This window comes from Pseudopodoces humilis, chromosome 5 (assembly GCF_049639895.1).
Source record: "Pseudopodoces humilis isolate 2021_Gansu_Grassland_sample_001 chromosome 5, ASM4963989v1, whole genome shotgun sequence".
Taxonomy (NCBI): Eukaryota; Metazoa; Chordata; class Aves; order Passeriformes; family Paridae; genus Pseudopodoces; species Pseudopodoces humilis.
Genome location: NC_142204.1, coordinates 42,294,417 through 42,311,623, shown reverse-complemented (window position 1 = coordinate 42,311,623; position 17,207 = coordinate 42,294,417). Strand labels below are relative to the sequence as shown.

The window sequence follows — 17,207 nt, the reverse complement described above, 5'->3', positions numbered from 1 at the left end:
TTTTTTCTCTTTCTCTCTTTAGTTCTCATACACCTAAGTAAGTTCAAATGTGTTGAAAACTGCAATAAAAATGTTGCATATCAGATGTTATAAAAGTGCCCTCTTGTTTCTCTCCTATTATTTGTTAACAGACACATGCAGCTCCTATTACAGTTAGCTGCGTTCTTGTTCACTGCTTACATAAATGGGATTTATACAGGGGAACTAGAAAGAACTCAGGAGAAAATCCTTGTGCACATCTGACAGGGTATGTAAAGGCTGAGGAATCTCTGTGTATTTGACAGTGAGGAGTGAGATTGATGGCTTCACTCAGGACCCACTCCAGTCACTATTCCCCTGCTGCTTTCCTGGGAGAGGGAAGGGGGTGTTCCTCGCCCACTGCTTGCCTATAAAGGCATAGGTATAAGCAATGTTCTCCTGCCAGCTTTAAGCACATGATGGAATTCATATGACTGACTAAAAACACTGGTGGTGATCTTTATTTACTCAAGCACTGTTTCTTTTTTTCTTATTTTGGTCTGGTACTGTGTCCTTCACTTGAACATCACCACACATGCTTGTTTTTATGATTTTTACCATATTTCTTTTTATTCTTCACAGCCCACAATAACCTATAAGGGTTTTGAAAAGGCATTTTGATTATCACTACTTTATTCCTTCATCTTTTGCTTCTTCCTTTATCAATGTTTGTGTCTACTAATGTAAAATTCTGGGGGTTTTTTGATTGCTGATGGATTTTGCACTTGTCATAATATTGCCTATATTACTCAAATCTTACTAGTTAGGCTCAGGTTAGAGCTGGGTATATTAATGGGTTAGACGTCTTTAGGAGGGATTCAGTTTCAGGGACTGTGGCAGGACCTTAAGTGGAGATTTTACAAGAGAATACTGCTTTAGGTCCTGGGCATGTATGGAATGTTTGAGATGTTTGATTTAACATTTGTGAGAAAATAAATATTTAGTTTCACCTTGGTACAAACATATATTTTTTATTTTTCTCCTCTTACCTTTTATTGACTGGAGCTAATATTGGCCATGATGATCATAAAGCAATATCAGGGAAGCTATTCTTAGCCATACTTCATGGGATAAACAGGAGGTGTGAGATACTATGATCCAGGCTCCTCTTCATGACAACATAATGCCCACTGTAGGATGGCAGACAGGACCATGCAGTGGCCTTTGCACAAATTTGCCTTTAGGTTAAGGCACAGGAACAGTCACTGCCCCTTTGCTTGTCTCCTTAATTCTCCTGTAATTTACTGTGAAGCTTTTAAAGGGAGGAAAGCGCAGAACTGTCAGAGCCTGTTCTTCTACCCTCAAGGGGTGGATATAGTGGGATCTCTCCAAACATTCATTAGTGACATTCAGGAACCTTCAGCATTCTTTTGACTAATGTGGTGGCTATGATTTTTCAAAGAGCTTTTGTATTATTTTTAGGAAAGGAGTGCTTCCTCAGTAAATTGATAAGCCCCTTCCATTTTTATGAAGAGCAATGTGTTGATGTTGTTTGCCATGACAAAAATTTATAATAGCGATAGAAGTGTTGTCATGTGAATATTAAATATGAAAACAAATATGTTGAACCCTTTGAAGTGTAAGAAAACAATAGTTAACCTTTTTTTCATGAAACAACCAAAAGTTTTCTCAGATGAGCAGAACAACAGCTTTTCTGGGATAGATGGCAAACTCTCGTTCTCTACTTCCACTTAACTCACAGAAATAGAATTCTGCTTTTTGTGGCAGTTTTGGGGTTTTGTGCTCTTGAACATGCAGTTGATCATTTTTATTTGTGCTCTAAGTTACAGTGGGCTTTCTGAGATACTCTTTCTTCTAATAGATCTGTATTAGCAAAAACAAAATAGTATTTAACGGTGTCAACAAAGTTAAGTCTCAGCAACCAGAATTGTTTCTATTTGTCCAACTTGCTCTAGTGGCATGCCCATGACTTCCTCTCTGAGTTTTCTCAGTGAACTAACATTAAACTGAGACTGGGATAAGCGGAAACAAAGTACATACCAGAGGTTATTTCTGGACGTGTGTATAAAAAGATGTATATGCTCTGTGTACAGAGCAAGAGATACCTATTGCTGCCAGCAGGAAATCTCAGTTATATGGTGCAGAAGCCAAACTACCTGGGCTTTTAAAATTTTGCCTAAAAGCCAGATGTTTTAGTCATTGATTTAGCTTCCCCCAGAGGTGTGCCGGCTATATGAGATTGTAGCTGATGTCTGCAGTCAGCTTCAGTGAATTGGAGAATCAAAAGTACACTGGGTTTCTATCACAGGGCTAACCTAGTAATAGGTAATCTTAAAAGCAACATTTTGCTTGTTTTGTGGTATATATTACATGCAGTGCTACATGGCATTTACCCTAAAAGTACTCCAGGCACTATCCCAAGAGATAAGTATACGCTGACACAGTTGGGTGTTTTTAGTTATTGTTAAGGTAATCATCTCACTCCCACTACTAATGCAGTTTACTGTGAGATATTGGAATATGCTGTAAGTGGCACAGAAGAAATCATGTAGAGACTTGCTGGTAATAACAGGTTGCATAACAGCAGCCTACTCATTGTTAGTATCTGCAGTTTTCAACACTAGTATGGCAGGAGACCAATCAAGAGTAATAAGTTGCCTAAATGCCCAAAAAAGAAACAGGGAGAAAAGAAGAATTTGCAGTTCATACTGTCTGTGTTGCCTGTTTTATATAGAAAAAAACACAGTGGACTCCAGTTCAGTGTTTAATAACAATGGTGTTTGTTAGTGCAAAAAATCTCAGAAATAAAGAATGGACTTTCACTGCTACGTATTTTCTAAAAAGGTAATGCAGAATGTAAAAAACATAAGGTTTTAGATATGAGGATGATATTAGCAATATGAAATTTATTTCAGTCTTTAGAAGTTTTATGTGGATTTGAGCTGCCCAAAGGTGTTGGCTACACCTCTTAGAACCTCTGTATCATGGTGGTGGCAGGTCTTATGATCAATTCTAAAGTAGAAGAGCTGTGGAAATCTTCCTGATGTCTTCTGATATGTGGAAACAGCAAAATTAGTACTATAAAGCTCTACCTTGTTCCTGCAAGTAATATCAACATCAAAATATCAAAATCTTAAAAGTAAAATGTGGAATTTTAATATTGTGTGCTTATTTTATGGATACACAGGGAATTTTAAATCTCTGCTTATATCTCTGCTTTTCAGATGGTCGCAATTTGTTCCTCTCTGATATTGTTGATGATGATGGTTTTGCTGCAATACCAATAAATCTCACTAAAACTTACATATAGCATTTACTTATAATTTAGGTGTAACTTTTTTCCATTGTTGTTTGTCCTTACTGTAGATGGTAGAGCTACATAAATTAACCCACACAAACTAGTCACTTTGCAATAAGTGACTAATTGCAAATACAACTTCAGTGACTGAGATCAGTGATTTTTAACAGTTGCCACATTTTGACTAGGCTATTGGAAATATTCTTGACACAAGGTTTTTTGCAGAACAGCTTTGCTTCTAAAAACAGTCTTGTTCCCATGAAAGCTGGAAATTGATCTTTCCTCTGAGGGTTTTTTATGATCCCTGCACATGACTATTGAATAATATAGTTTGATATGGAAAAAAGGAAAATAAAAATGACATCTTGTTTCTTTCCTTGTTTTTCAGTCTAGTTGGAGAAGAGACAGAGACCAAAAAATGCCACCTACCACAGGAGCGCCAGATTACCCACCTCCTGATGGAGGCTGGGGATGGGTTGTGGTCTTTGGGGCTTTTATCTCCATTGGATTTTCCTATGCCTTCCCCAAAGCCATCACAGTGTTCTTCAAAGAAATACAAGAGATCTTCCACACATCATATAGTGAGATAGCTTGGATATCATCGATAATGTTGGCTGTCATGTATGCTGGAGGTAAGACATTTGTGAAATTAGTAAATAGCATTGCTTGGTTGTTTTTTTCACATGGTCCTAAAGCATTTTTTTCCCCTTAGGGCCTTTTCTTTGTTCCTCCACCTAAGTTTTAGGTAATTTGGATTAAAAAATATTTTTCAATCTTTCCCTAAATTCACAAAGTTTGAGAGTATAATTTCCCAGCAAATCAATGCCTAAATAATTTCTTCTACATCTAGGGGGTCATTTTCCACTGCCTTGGTGAGATCTCTCAGTAAATCCAATGATGAAGCTTAATCACAGAAATTATGGCAATGAGGGTTCATTCTTGAGACACAGGTATTCCCTGTAGACAGGGGTTTTATATCTGGTCCTTATTTGTCCTAAAATCCTATTTTCATTTAGGCCCAGAGTGATGTTTCAAACATGCCATTTGTATGACAGCTAAGATGCAGACAATCTTATTCTTGGGACTGAACAGTGAACATAAATTGTCTGATACCTTTTTTCTTGTAAGCAAGCAAGTAAAGAACGAGACAGATGTAAAAGGATTTTAAAGTACAAAGCTATGTTTAAGAACTAAGTGTCAAATCTGCTTTGACAGGCTTTGTGTCCATCAACCCCAAAGACTAACTTGTTAAATTCTGCGTGGTTTCTTCATTTTTTTTCAGAACTTTTTTCTCTTTTAAGTATTGGTGAGAGCAAGCTGCTGCTTAGGCAAAACACTTAGACCGTTCAAAGGTGTGAATTACATTAATTCAGGCATCAGAATTGGTATTTCCCTTTCTTTTAATGTTAAGAGGTAACCATCTGGAGCATCTGACTATTTGCAGTGCTGGAGCAATTAAATGCATACATTTATAAACATGTGTTTATGTATATGTACATGTGTGTGAATGTCCAGACAGACTGAAAACATTGTGCTGATAGCATACTGATACTGAAACTCTTTAATCACTGAAGAGTATAGCTGTGGTATTTTCCAGAAGTGGTATCTGTGTACTAGTAAAGTACAGTGTCACGTCCAACAAATGAATGAAGTCTCATTTTCAGCATGGTAGTTTTTTTATCTCTATGTCTATGCTCTGACACATGAATGGCCCTTACCTTATTTAGCAGTCAGGGAAGTAGGGAGCATGCCTACAGAGAGGATCAGGCTATCTGGACTGCTCTCTCCAACTACCTCTTTTTCCCCTCTGACTGCAATAATGAAGCTGGAGCCATCATAGCATTAGTTGATGGGATGGAAAAATGGACCTTTTTTTCGAATTCTGTCATTCACAGACACCTTATGAAAGACATCTTGACAGATGGTATTAATATCAACAAAAGCATGCAATTCAGATATTTTGATAATATTTTTATTCATATACTAATAGAAAATTGTAAGTTACTCACATTCTGGTGGAGAAACATAAAGGATTTTATAGGATGAGAGACAATAGTCACGTTAATTCACCAATATTCACGAGGTGAAGACATAACTTGAAGCAATCAAGAGTGGAGTAAAAGAGGGTATGTCTCATCACATTCAAGTCCCCCCTAATGCAGGACTTTCTTAAGGGTGCATCAGCACTTGCACTGTGGAGTGTATCGATGTAATTGTGGAGGCCTCTGAACGAGTGCTGAACCCGTCTGGGGCATAGGAAGAACACAGGTGTTGAAAAGCTGGATTTTTTTTCTGCTTTCTCTATGCTGTGACTTGCTGACCCTGAGCTCCTTTAGCTCTGTAAATCAGGTTTGCTCTATAGTGCAGGTGTTGCTATGTTGTGTTCTCTGCACAGCATTTATTTTATGCCATTTCTGTCAGGTCAAAGTTCACCCAGGTTTTATTAACAGTGCACATCTCAGGACATTTAGCTGTGGTCATTTCTGTCTGTAAGGTTCAATGTGCAGAACTTTCCTATTAAATACAAAAGATTCAGTATTTCTGCCTTTTCTCTAATACTTCTTTGACTGTTCAGATTACCAGTTACTAACTCCACTTGTATATTTACATTAAAAATTACAGAATTGTTTGCTATTCATTCTGCTAACACCTACCCCATTTACTACGAAGATTATCAGCACAGGAACAGTAAGCAGAGTTGTTTGGATATCTTGTTACACACTAGTGGTTTTAAAATGCTGAGAATGACGACCCTGCCTGATATAAACACTCTTTGAAGCCAAAGCTTCTCTAGGACCACTTCCTAAAAACTAGGCCATTTAGACAATCACTGGCAGAATATGAAATAGCAATCCGGAAAAACGTTTCTGAAGGAAATCACTTCATTGTTTTTACTGTCTGAAGGTGGTTTGATTCTTTCTTCACATTTGATGTGCTGTAATGTGAAATACACGTTCAGGCCACAAGGTACATTGTTTACTATGAAGTGTGATACATACACCTGCTATGAGCACTGTTCATCATGCTACTAATGAAGGTAACCTGAAAACATCTAAGATCTGTCATCCTCATTACAGCTTAGCATTCAACCTATTAATCATCACAGTGGGGTCAGTGAATAAGTTAGAGACTGTGCAGACACTTTTTGCTTTGGAGGCTGCACCCTCTTTCAGTAATTAGCTAGCATCTGTGTTTCAGCAACAAGGTATTAACTTACCTTTCAGTGCCTCAGAAAAAAGCTCCAGTAAGGAGCTAAAAGAATGTTAATTATATTTATCACTTACTTCATACTTAGAATAAATGGCATTAAATTATAGCAGACCATCTGGCAATCCATATGGTCTCCTGCAGTCCTGGTTAATTCCAGCAAATAGGTCAAGCACAGCATTCACCCTGTTAGGAAAGCACCAGGCAGAGGTGACAAATCTGATAAATCAAATCGATATGAAACTCCTTTTCTCTCTCAATTTGTCACAACATGCAGTTCCATACTGTTTTCTGTTGTGTTTTAGAGGGTCGGTTTGTTTGTTTTCTTAGGCTCTCTCTTCCTTCTTCCCCCACCCCCAACCTTTTGATGTTTGTTAGACTTTACTAAAAAGGCATCCCAAAAAGCAAGATCCAGTGATGTGATTAAGGTTACAAGTATTGCACAGCCTCTGCTGTTCAGACCATGCTTGATAAAAGCATCCTCTGGAGAAGAGCAGTTGTTCAGTCTCCATGGTAACTCCTTCTTCTGCCTCTTTTGAGCAGAGACTGTCAATTGCATTAAATTAAGGGTGATGCGTTTGTGATGGATTCCTTCACCCACGGGACTGAGTTTGGGACCACCAGACTTTTGTCACTGGAGGACAGAAGCTGGGATAAAATGGAATTAGTTGAGTTATCCTGACAGCACAATCTGTGTTCTTGTATGTGTATGAACAGATACGTGTATAAAATGCATGTATGTATTCTTATGTATATAAAATCTATGTGTCCATATACTTACAGAGTCATATTTCTGCTCCAACTCACAGACAAATTAAGGAATTAAAGAAAAAAGGTCAAATGCATTTGACCACAAGTTCTCTTAGTTCATTCTTCTCTTTTCCAGACCTTTACCTCTCACTTGGTGCAGTGTTATCAGCTAAAGGTGATTAAAGAGCTTCTTATCAGAGCTTGATCTGTTTCCTGTAAAAATGTTTTCAATGCTTTCAGTGTGGGTTTGATAGGAGCCATAGTGGCAGCTATGAAAGCCATGTGACAAGTCTGGTGATTTCAGACAGAGCTGACCTTGAGTTTTAGATTTCCTCAGGGAAAAAGCAGTTTGTTCGTTCGCTGGTCCTTAACTCTTTTTCTGTCATTTTTCCAAGAACAGTTTCCAAGAACAGTCTGTGTTTTTTGTTTCTTTTCTTTGTTTGTTTGTTTTTTTCTCAAAAAGAATTTTTTGGGTATAACTTTAAGTTATGAAAATTAGCTTGAGAGCTGATAAATCCTTCAAGCCATACCCAGCTGTGAAATGTGGGACAGTCTTGCTGGTCTGAAGTTCAGAAAACATAAAAGGTTCATTTAAATTCTGGATATTATTTCTGAGTAAATAGTTTAAAATGCATCTTTAGGCTGCTTTTGAAGAAAGATGCTATAAAAATGTACGGAGAGGCCGCTATAATTTTTCAAAACACGCTCATACTTAAAAAATGTAGCATTTAATATCTTCCTTTCTCGTCAGTATTGCTTAAGTTATTCAAGTCTGAAGTTAAGCGTTTCCAAACAGTAACAAACCCTTGAAGGATTTTTCATGTGACAGCACAAAAGTAACCTATAGACAAGTCCTCATTTTGACTTTGTCTAATATTAATTTGGAAAACAACGTATCATATGGTATGTTCAAAATATTTGTGATTTTATCTCAGTGGGTGTTTTGGTGATATTGCTGTGAAGATGAAATGGCGTGCACAGTGGAGATGACAGTTGTGAAATCCATGTAACACAAACAACAGATGGTTATGGATTTTTACTTTTGGGTAGGACCTGGGCTCCTACACTTTTCTTCCTCCCTGATAACATTTTCTAATTTTGGTTTTACAAATACTGGCACAAGGAATTCAGTGGCCATCCATATGGAGATTGAGAAGCTTTCTTGAATTGACCTATCTCCTTTGTTGTCAGGGGCAAGTGCTTTTCCCCATCAGAATATGCAAAGTGTTGAATTTTAATAACCTCATTTAGAGTGCCCTTGAAAGCAGAACTTGCTAACTTTCTGAGTGCCTCATGGGCATGAGGGAATACTTCACATTTAGTCTAAGATGTATGTAAAACATCTATGTCAAGTTAATTTGTGACTCACAGATAAAGGAAAAGGAGTCATAATGAGGTTTCACAAGAATAGAACATTTTGACTCTTACTAGCAAATGGAGATAAGAGTAACAAAATACTATAAATATACATTAGTTCAGTTCTTAAAAAACAAGACCTGAATGCTAAAGCCTGTGAAGGGTAATACAGCCAGGTCTTGTATTTCTTGGAAGGCTTTGAGTTTTAGTAAAACTTGGTGTTGCAGGGTAGTGTTCTACAGTAGCAATAGGATGTTTTAAACAGAGGTGTTTTAAACAGAAAGGTCTTCCTAGATGTTTAGAAAACACTCTACAGTGGTCAAGGGAAGAAATGTGAAAAAAAAAAAAAAGCTTATCTGTTGTAGATGGTTTTACACATTTTCTTTTCAAACAGGTTTGTCACCCTACATACAGGAACAAGCTGTTTTTTTTACTCTGCAACTTGTTACATTTTGCTAAACAGAAAAGATCTAATTGCTAAATGTTCAGTGCCTTCTGGGATCAAATTTTGTCAAGTTTTCATGAATATAAGGTTTTACTGGGATCTGAATGTACTCAGGAAGCCAGTCTCAAAGCTCCCACTGAGTGAAATAAGGAAATTTTTGTCTTTTATTGTATGCTTGTGTTAATTTTGAGTAATTGTCAGAAATTGATACAGAGCTCCCATTGTGTTTCTATGAGCCTCTACCTATGAGCCATAGGGCATTGGTCATACATACAATCACCTGGGGTTTGCTTTAGAGGCAAACATGGCAATGCTGGGTTAATGACTGAACTTGGTGATCTTAGAGGTCTTTTCCAGCCTTAATAATTCCATGTTTCTATAGAAATATTTGTGGCAACTTAAATTTAATTAACATGAGCCTTTTACTAAAGCAGGTCTCATTTACATACAAGTAGGCAATATAGATTACATAATGAATATTAATTAATAACTCTTTCCCTTTGTAAGACTGCCTTGATCTTAATTTGGTTTTATAGACAGGGATTTCAATAAGTAAATCAATATTGACAGCTTTTTTATCTGCAAAAATGATGCTTTTTTGATTTCCACTTAGTTTCAATTAATAGGTCAAAGTCTAACAATAATAAATAACATGCATCTTTTTCTAAGGGGCTAAAAGTTTGGGTTTGTTTAAGAAAGGTATCAAGGGACAAACTGAGGCCTTTGATATGTTCATAGAGCTTGTAAAACTTTGAGGAAAGAATGCTTATTTTGTGAGCACTGCAAATGTTGGATTAGTTCCCATATAGTTTTTCACTGGACCATACAATGGTTGTGTTCGTGATGTGTGTTGGGTAATTCAAAGGTAATGAAACAATGGTCTAGCACAACTGGGAATCATGAGACATTTATGCAGATACCAGAGAAGAACTGTGGGGAAGGAAAAGTCTGTGTATACCATTGTAGTCACCCAGCACTTCAAATGAAATAATAAACCCAGCACTTTACAAAGAACTTATTATAGAATTTTACTGGTCCATTGTTTTGGAATGTCTAAGAACTATTCCCTTGTTTATTTTGGAGGGTATATTCAAGGAAAACAGAGTTGTACTGATATGTTTAGAAGATATTCTAAGCCAGTATCAAATGGCAACAGCTGAGATGTACTGTGATTCATAAAGATATGTAGTTCTGCAGTCATTTAGAGAAATGTATGTGCCAGGGACTTAGTGACAGGTTTGTGGTGATGCCAGAGGAAAAACAGAAATAAAAAAATGTGATGGTTTAGAATGTGTTTTATTATTATATTGGGCACTCTTTAAAATGATTTACTGGTTTTGAAGATATTTGCAAAGACCACATGGTACATGTGTTTAAATGTATAAACCATATGAAGAGTTTTTCAGGAGTCAGAACCTTTTCATCTAATAGTGATATTCTATTGGGATTCTGTATGTCAAAGGATACAAACAAATGCAGCTTTAGTAGGTATTACATGTTTTGTTGGTGCATACAAGCCAAAGAAAATCTTGGCTTTCTTTTCCGCAGATTTTGGCAGGTATTTTTTCATTGTCAAAAAACAGTTAAGTATTTGCATTGCAGCTACCCAATTTTTGTCTGGGGGAATATCTACTATGACGTGACATCCAAATAAAAGAATGTGATTAAAACAGGAGCTCTGTTGTGAAATAAGATGTTAGATGAACCTCATATAGTTCAAATACATTTTTTACAGTTTCTCACTGTTGATGGGCATGTGTGCCCTGCTTGGTTTCCTATGTGTAATGCTTTGAAACACTTGCCATTAAGAGCTTTAACATTTATAAAACTTTGAAGAAAGTAGTGGTATCCTTACAGCTGGAGATAATATGAACAGGATTCACATGTTTAGTCTTCCTCAGCATAGGCACCTACATCTGACCAGTAGTCTGGACATCTTCTGTTGTCAGTCAATAAAGATGGGAATTTCAAATTCATTCCTTCTGAAGCTGAATGCCTGAAACACATCAAATATAAAGACTTTTTTGGCTTTTGATTGCTAAAATAATCTAGAGGTAAAGTTCAAATTTTGTACAAATCTGAGTTGATGCCACTGTACGTGATTGTTGCACTACACTAATACATTATATTTTGCTACCTAGAGACCTTGAAATCTAAGAACCTTCTTATTAGAGATACACACTCACTGTTAGGGATTTTGAGCTTGTTGTGTTTAAGGTTTGATTTTTTTCTTTAATCTTCTTTTATGTTTAATGGGTTATAATTCTCCCACGCTCCAGTGACATTGACTCAGTTGCATTAGTTTTAATGTTATTAAAAATACCTGGTAATTTTAACAGTGCCTTTGAGCTTGTAAATTTTCTCTTACCTTGCAGTGACTTTCCTCATACTTGTAATTCCCTTTCTTCCATACCCAGATAAGAAAAAAACACAGCAGGTTTGTCTAATAATTAGCCAAGTTTACATTCTTCTGTAGCTGATTATAAGCTGACAGGAATCTGTGGATCTGTTATATTTTCTTATGTTCTGTGAATGATTTAAAGTTAAATACAGTTCAGCCTCTTTTGTAACAAGATCCCCAAACACTTCTCTTATCAGTATCAGCTGGCATCACCAAGCTGGTGGTATTCACCCTATTGAAGTAATTATTGGATATAACTTCTGGTTTATTTGTTAGCAAGCTTATCTATATTTCATAAATGGAAAACAAAAACCAAAGGGTACAGCACAATTTGACCTTAAGTATGAATTTCCTAACTTCAACTTTAATTTATTGGATTACATAGAGTTCCAGTGCTGCAAAGTTCTCTGAGAAGTCAAGAATCAGGCACCGTGACTGTAAGGATATTCATTGAAGCAACAGATTCTGTAACAAAACACTTCCAGGCAGTGACCTGAAATTGTATGATTCTTACATGGGAAGAGAATGTAGTCAACATTGGAGATAATTCTAAGGTGCCCATGCCCCCTTACCTGAACAATCACTCGGACAACTACACGTTGCAGAATGAGATTTCACAGAATTTCACAGAAATGATGTGGCAGTTCATCTCAGAGAGAGATTCAGTGTCTGTTAGGTGACTGCATGTACAGTAATAAACAACACATTTGGCTTGTATTAAAATAAGAAACTGTACATTTGCAAGTTTCCTAAGACTGGTAATGAAATGTAATATGATACCTAATAACCTTGAAAAAAATGTTTGTACTAATTTTGAACTAAGAGGAAGAATTAGTTCATGGTAATGCCACCCAGGTATATTTTTAATTTGTTTATTTATATGGCAGAACACATTAGATATATTTCAGAATGAGTTTTTTGAAGACTTTTCATTTAACTGAAAATTCTGAGGCTTACAAATTTTATTTCAGCTTGGGAATAAAATTGGTATTAAAGCATAAATTTAGTTCATTGTTTTAATTTTCTGTATTGTTCCTTAAAATCAACTAGCATGCCACATAATATGTGTGGGAGAGATTCTCTTGTCTTCTACACAGCACCATAGTTTATACCTGTGGAAAGACTGTGCAAGGTTGTTACATTTGCCATTGTGATTTAGAAGCTCTTCATGTTTACTTACTCAAATGTAAACAGTAAGCTGAGTGCAAAGCACTTGACCCTATGCTCAGAGAACCAGAGCTGAAGTGGCAAGTGGGGTTAAGACAAGAACAAATTTGTATTATGGAATTTCTTCCAGTTTATTTCACCTGACGTTATAAAAAAATTACCTGACAAGGTGTTCAGATACAAACATTGCTTTCCAGTAAGATGTATTGAAACTTACCAAAGAAACATAGTTTCTCCTGTAGGAAGAAAATATTACTTTTCCCAGTAAACCTCAGTAATTATCACAGTCACACATGGTAAATCTTTGCAGAAGTAGGTATATTTCATTGGATTATTTTAATATGTTCTTGCTGAAGAATATCAACATAATTCTTTAGCTGAAAGGTGACTCCAGAAATGCATGATGCTCAGGCAGTATCTGTAATACAAATCATGAAAAGCCTGTATTTTAATGGGCACTAATTTATTTTGAATTTATGATGAATCACAGTCATTAGGAGGAAGCTGCTTCACATTACTAGATGGAGAATAAGGTTTCTGCCAGTGGCAGGTTGTTTTATTTCTTCACAGCAGGTAAAAAACCCCTCCTTGTTAAAAAGCCACACAAATACTACCTTCAAGTGCAACAAGCTGGGACTAGGTCACCAAGCCTCTTCATGTTGCATTTTGGAGCAGAGCTCAAATACTCCTTGTTCAGGTAAGCAGACCTGATCTAGACTTTCCCACCCTCATGCCTTTAGAAAATCTTGTCTATGGAGGTACATCCTCTGCTACTACAAGGGAAAGGACTGTGTAGAGAATGTTATGAATGTTGCTTCCTCTCTAGTCCAGCCAAAATGCAAATGACATAATGGTCTTTGTCCAATTCCCTCATAATATATTTCTTGTTCACTGTCCAAATCCCAGGCTTTTTCTACTAATGTTTCATTACTTTTTCACTCCTGACTTGGTCATAATTTACTCTAATTTTGATTGAGTTCACAAAATAAATGGCATGTGACTCTACACAGAGAACAATTTAAAAATTTGAAAGTGCATTAAGTAAAACTTTTTCTAAAGTAGATGGAAATCTAAAAGTTTTTTATTTTTTTCTATAAAATAGAGTTTAAGCCTGGTGATACTAATGTGTTAAGTGCATTTGGAAATAAACTTAAAATGTTATTGACAATGACCTAAATATGATGACTTCTCTGGGCACTTCCAAGTTATAAATACATACATACAGATTTATACTTCTCATCACATTTATTCTAAGTATGTAGATGAGATTTAATGATCCACTCATGATCCATAATTTACTGAAAGTGGTCCACAGAAACATCATAGGTAATAGATTCAGTATTTTCAATTTGAAGTTTAATTATACAGTGCAAAACTGAGAGCAGAAAGGAATGTGATAAAGGAGCAACTGAGAAGAAGCATCTTATGCTTTCTCTGAAATTACATATTACTGCCTGTAACAGTGTATAAGGAATAATTTCCAAATTGAGTTAGTTATAATATTCTGGAAGAAAACAAATAAATTGTAGGATGAGGGGCAGGATGGAAATGGGATATTGTATGAACTTTAATATGATGGGCAATTTGTAGAAGACAGAGAAATCTAAATGACAATATTAATCTTAAAGTTGGCTGAATTTTTCAGTGTGAATGCATTATCTAAAAAATGTACTGGTTTGATTAAGAGGCAATATACTCTACATTCTTAAGAACTACTCAATAGCTTGGGCTATTGTATTTGTTATGACTTTTTGCTCTCCAAAATTCTGCTAGGCAGAATTTACATAGTAGTATTCCAGGAAAAGTAGATAGGGATTTTTAAGTAGAGGTATAAAAATAATGAATGATTATAGGGAATAATCAATAGAAGGTGGTGAGTAATGAACATTTACAAATATTGTGTTCACAAGTGCATACATACAGATTTTTAGGAAAGGCAGCCATTCCTCAAAGAGGAAGGAAGAAAGAAAAAAAGGAAAACCATTGTAACTATCTAATAACATAGTTTAGGAAAAATATCTGTGAGGAATTAAAATATTTGCATGAACTCCTCAGATTGGTTTTAGTTTTTTGGTGGTTCTTTTTTATTGGTTGGTTGGAGGTTTTTTGATTTTTTTTTTTGTTTGTTTGTTTTTGTTGGTTTTTTTTGAACACTGTTTTAGTTCCCAACAGCTATCTCTTAGATTAGCTACATATCTCTTATTTTCAAGTTACTATAATTTTTACAGTGGTATAGTGTAGCCTCTGTCCTTTTTTTTTTTTTTTTCAGTTTTATGATCTGCAGAAAATCACCTCCCCCTTTGTAACAGCAGAATATACAGAACTTGTTTGGCAATCTGGTTCACAGTCAGCAAGCTGTAAAGACAGGTCTGACAGCTAAAAATTGTAACCTGCTTTGGAAAGGTGCAAAGTACTTAACTCTAAATCTTCAATTAGAAATTTTTGAGTTCTTTGAACGTGAAAGCGTGAGTTCAGAAGGTTTCAGTTGAAAAATACTTATAAATGGTATAAGTGCCTTCTATTATCCCTAGAAAAAACCAACCTGGTTTTATAGTTGAATCCATCAATCAGATGAGGGAAAGCATTGGGGTTTTTTATTTTGTGTTTGTGTGAGTATGTAGTCTCCGTGTCTGGGCATAGCAGTTTTTAAATAAGATTATTTTTGAGACAGAAAAAATATTAGATAGTTTCTTTATCTATCTACTATTAGATAGACTGGTTATCTCTAAATAAACATCTAGTTTCTGATTAGTACTAATTTCCCTTTGTTCCCTCAAAGTAGACTTATTAGAATTTCTTTTAAATATTCAGAATATTAATTAATTAATATCAGGGATACTTTCAGTTCATGTACTCAAAAACAGATATTACCAAATTGAACTTAGCCTTTCATTTCAGCCATCTACGGAGACAGAAGGATAATACTCCAAAGATCGTATCTCAAAAAAAAAAACAAACCACTACACATTTTCATGAGAACATTTGAGTTATGCCTCATGAAATACCTTAGAGTTATGCCTCATGAAATTCCAAATGAATCCCTGAAAGAAATGGAAATTTAATTTATTATTACCTTGTATAGTGTATAATGCTGTAGATAATTACATTTATTAATATTTATATATTAGTATTATTATCTTTACTGTATTTCCAGGGAGGGATAGTGAATAAGTCGTTGTTTGTTTTTTCATTTGAAGGACGAGTAGCTTTTAATGGCACAGGTTCATTGTGCATTTACCAGTAATATTATTTAAGTTAAATCCCCAACACATTTTTTGAGTCAGAAAAGTTGTTTTAAATTTAGATTCTTGCAAGCTTATGACATTCTGAGAACTTAATTGCTTAATTGTTTAATACATAGCTTTAAATTCCTTGTCTTTCTTCTGCAGAAAACTTTCATTAATTTTTCCCAATCCCTCATTATATGCCACTGAATTTTCTAGTGTTCATGTCAATACACTACATTCTCAAGTTACAAGCTGGTTACTTTGGTTTTCTGTGAAGACATGATCATTTTTCTGGGAAGGTTTTTTGAAATGCACATATGCAATTATGCTACTCCCCTTTACAGAGTCATGCAGACCATTTCTGGAAAAATATGTGCTTGGTGTTACAGGATTTGTGTTTAAATACAGCTCTCTTACAGGTGCTTGTGTTCCATCTTGTTCTGTTCTTTCTTCTCTATTGTTTCCTACCTTTTTCTAAGCTGAAAGAGTAGTTTTTGAGAATATCTGTGCATGGGCTTCACTCAGTGATACTGAGTGTAACAGGAAACCAAATATAAGGAATATTTTTAAAAATGCTGAAATATTTTTCTGCACCTTATTTCTTTTCATAATAAAGATGTCAATGTGAAATTTGGGCAGTTAATTTTGGGCCAGAGCTTTTTTAGTCAGTGACCATATATGTTTCTGAAATCTGCTGAGTGTTCAGTAGCTCATAGAATTACACTCATTTTCTATTAGAAATGACAAAGTTTCATATTGCTCACTTCCAAAAAAAGTAATAATTTATCTTAAAGTCTTCTGCATTGTGATCGAGTGTTTTAGCCTTTCATGAAAAAAATTCGCCAGCAGAGCGTGTAAAACATAATTAATATAAAGCATTGATACGTATCCATGTAAACAATAATCAGCATGGCTACTCCTTGATTAAAAACTGGGCATTTTTCCAACTTTTTAAAATTCATAGATATAGAACAATTTGCTAACTTGAAGACATTTTCTAAATTACATGGTCCATAACTCCATACACATTTGTGCCCTAACAAACAAGAAAAAAAACCTGCAAGCCAAACAAGAGCTTTAATCAAAATATGTAAAGCCCTTGATTCATGTCTCTGATGTATCGCTAGAAAAACACAAAATACCAAACCAGATCAAGGATCTGTGATTCCTCCATAAAAGCAATACATTTAGAGCAAGTGCCAGCAAAAGGCAGCTTATCTTTGCAGTCAGGCATACCTGTTTGTGACTTGAGCATTTCACTTCAAAACTTGCAGGTGTAACCTTTTTGGGAGGAGAAACTGTGAGGAAGCAGCTAGAGCTGAGCACTCTTCCATCAGTCAGGCCCACACAATTACTGTTTATTACTGAGGAATAAAT

At 35.5% G+C, this 17,207-nt stretch overlaps 1 protein-coding gene across 2 annotated transcripts in view; it reads left to right on the top strand.

The window, feature by feature from the left end:
• SLC16A7 (solute carrier family 16 member 7) overlaps window positions 1-17,207 on the top strand; it is a 79,592-nt gene that overhangs the window by 43,500 nt on the left and 18,885 nt on the right. For both annotated transcript variants that reach the window (XM_005519305.3, XM_088054783.1), the window contains exon 2: window positions 3,666-3,909. In XM_005519305.3, the coding sequence (XP_005519362.1) occupies window positions 3,696-3,909 (214 nt within the window). In that variant the 5' untranslated portion in view covers window positions 3,666-3,695. The remainder of the gene's footprint in view (window positions 1-3,665; window positions 3,910-17,207) is intronic.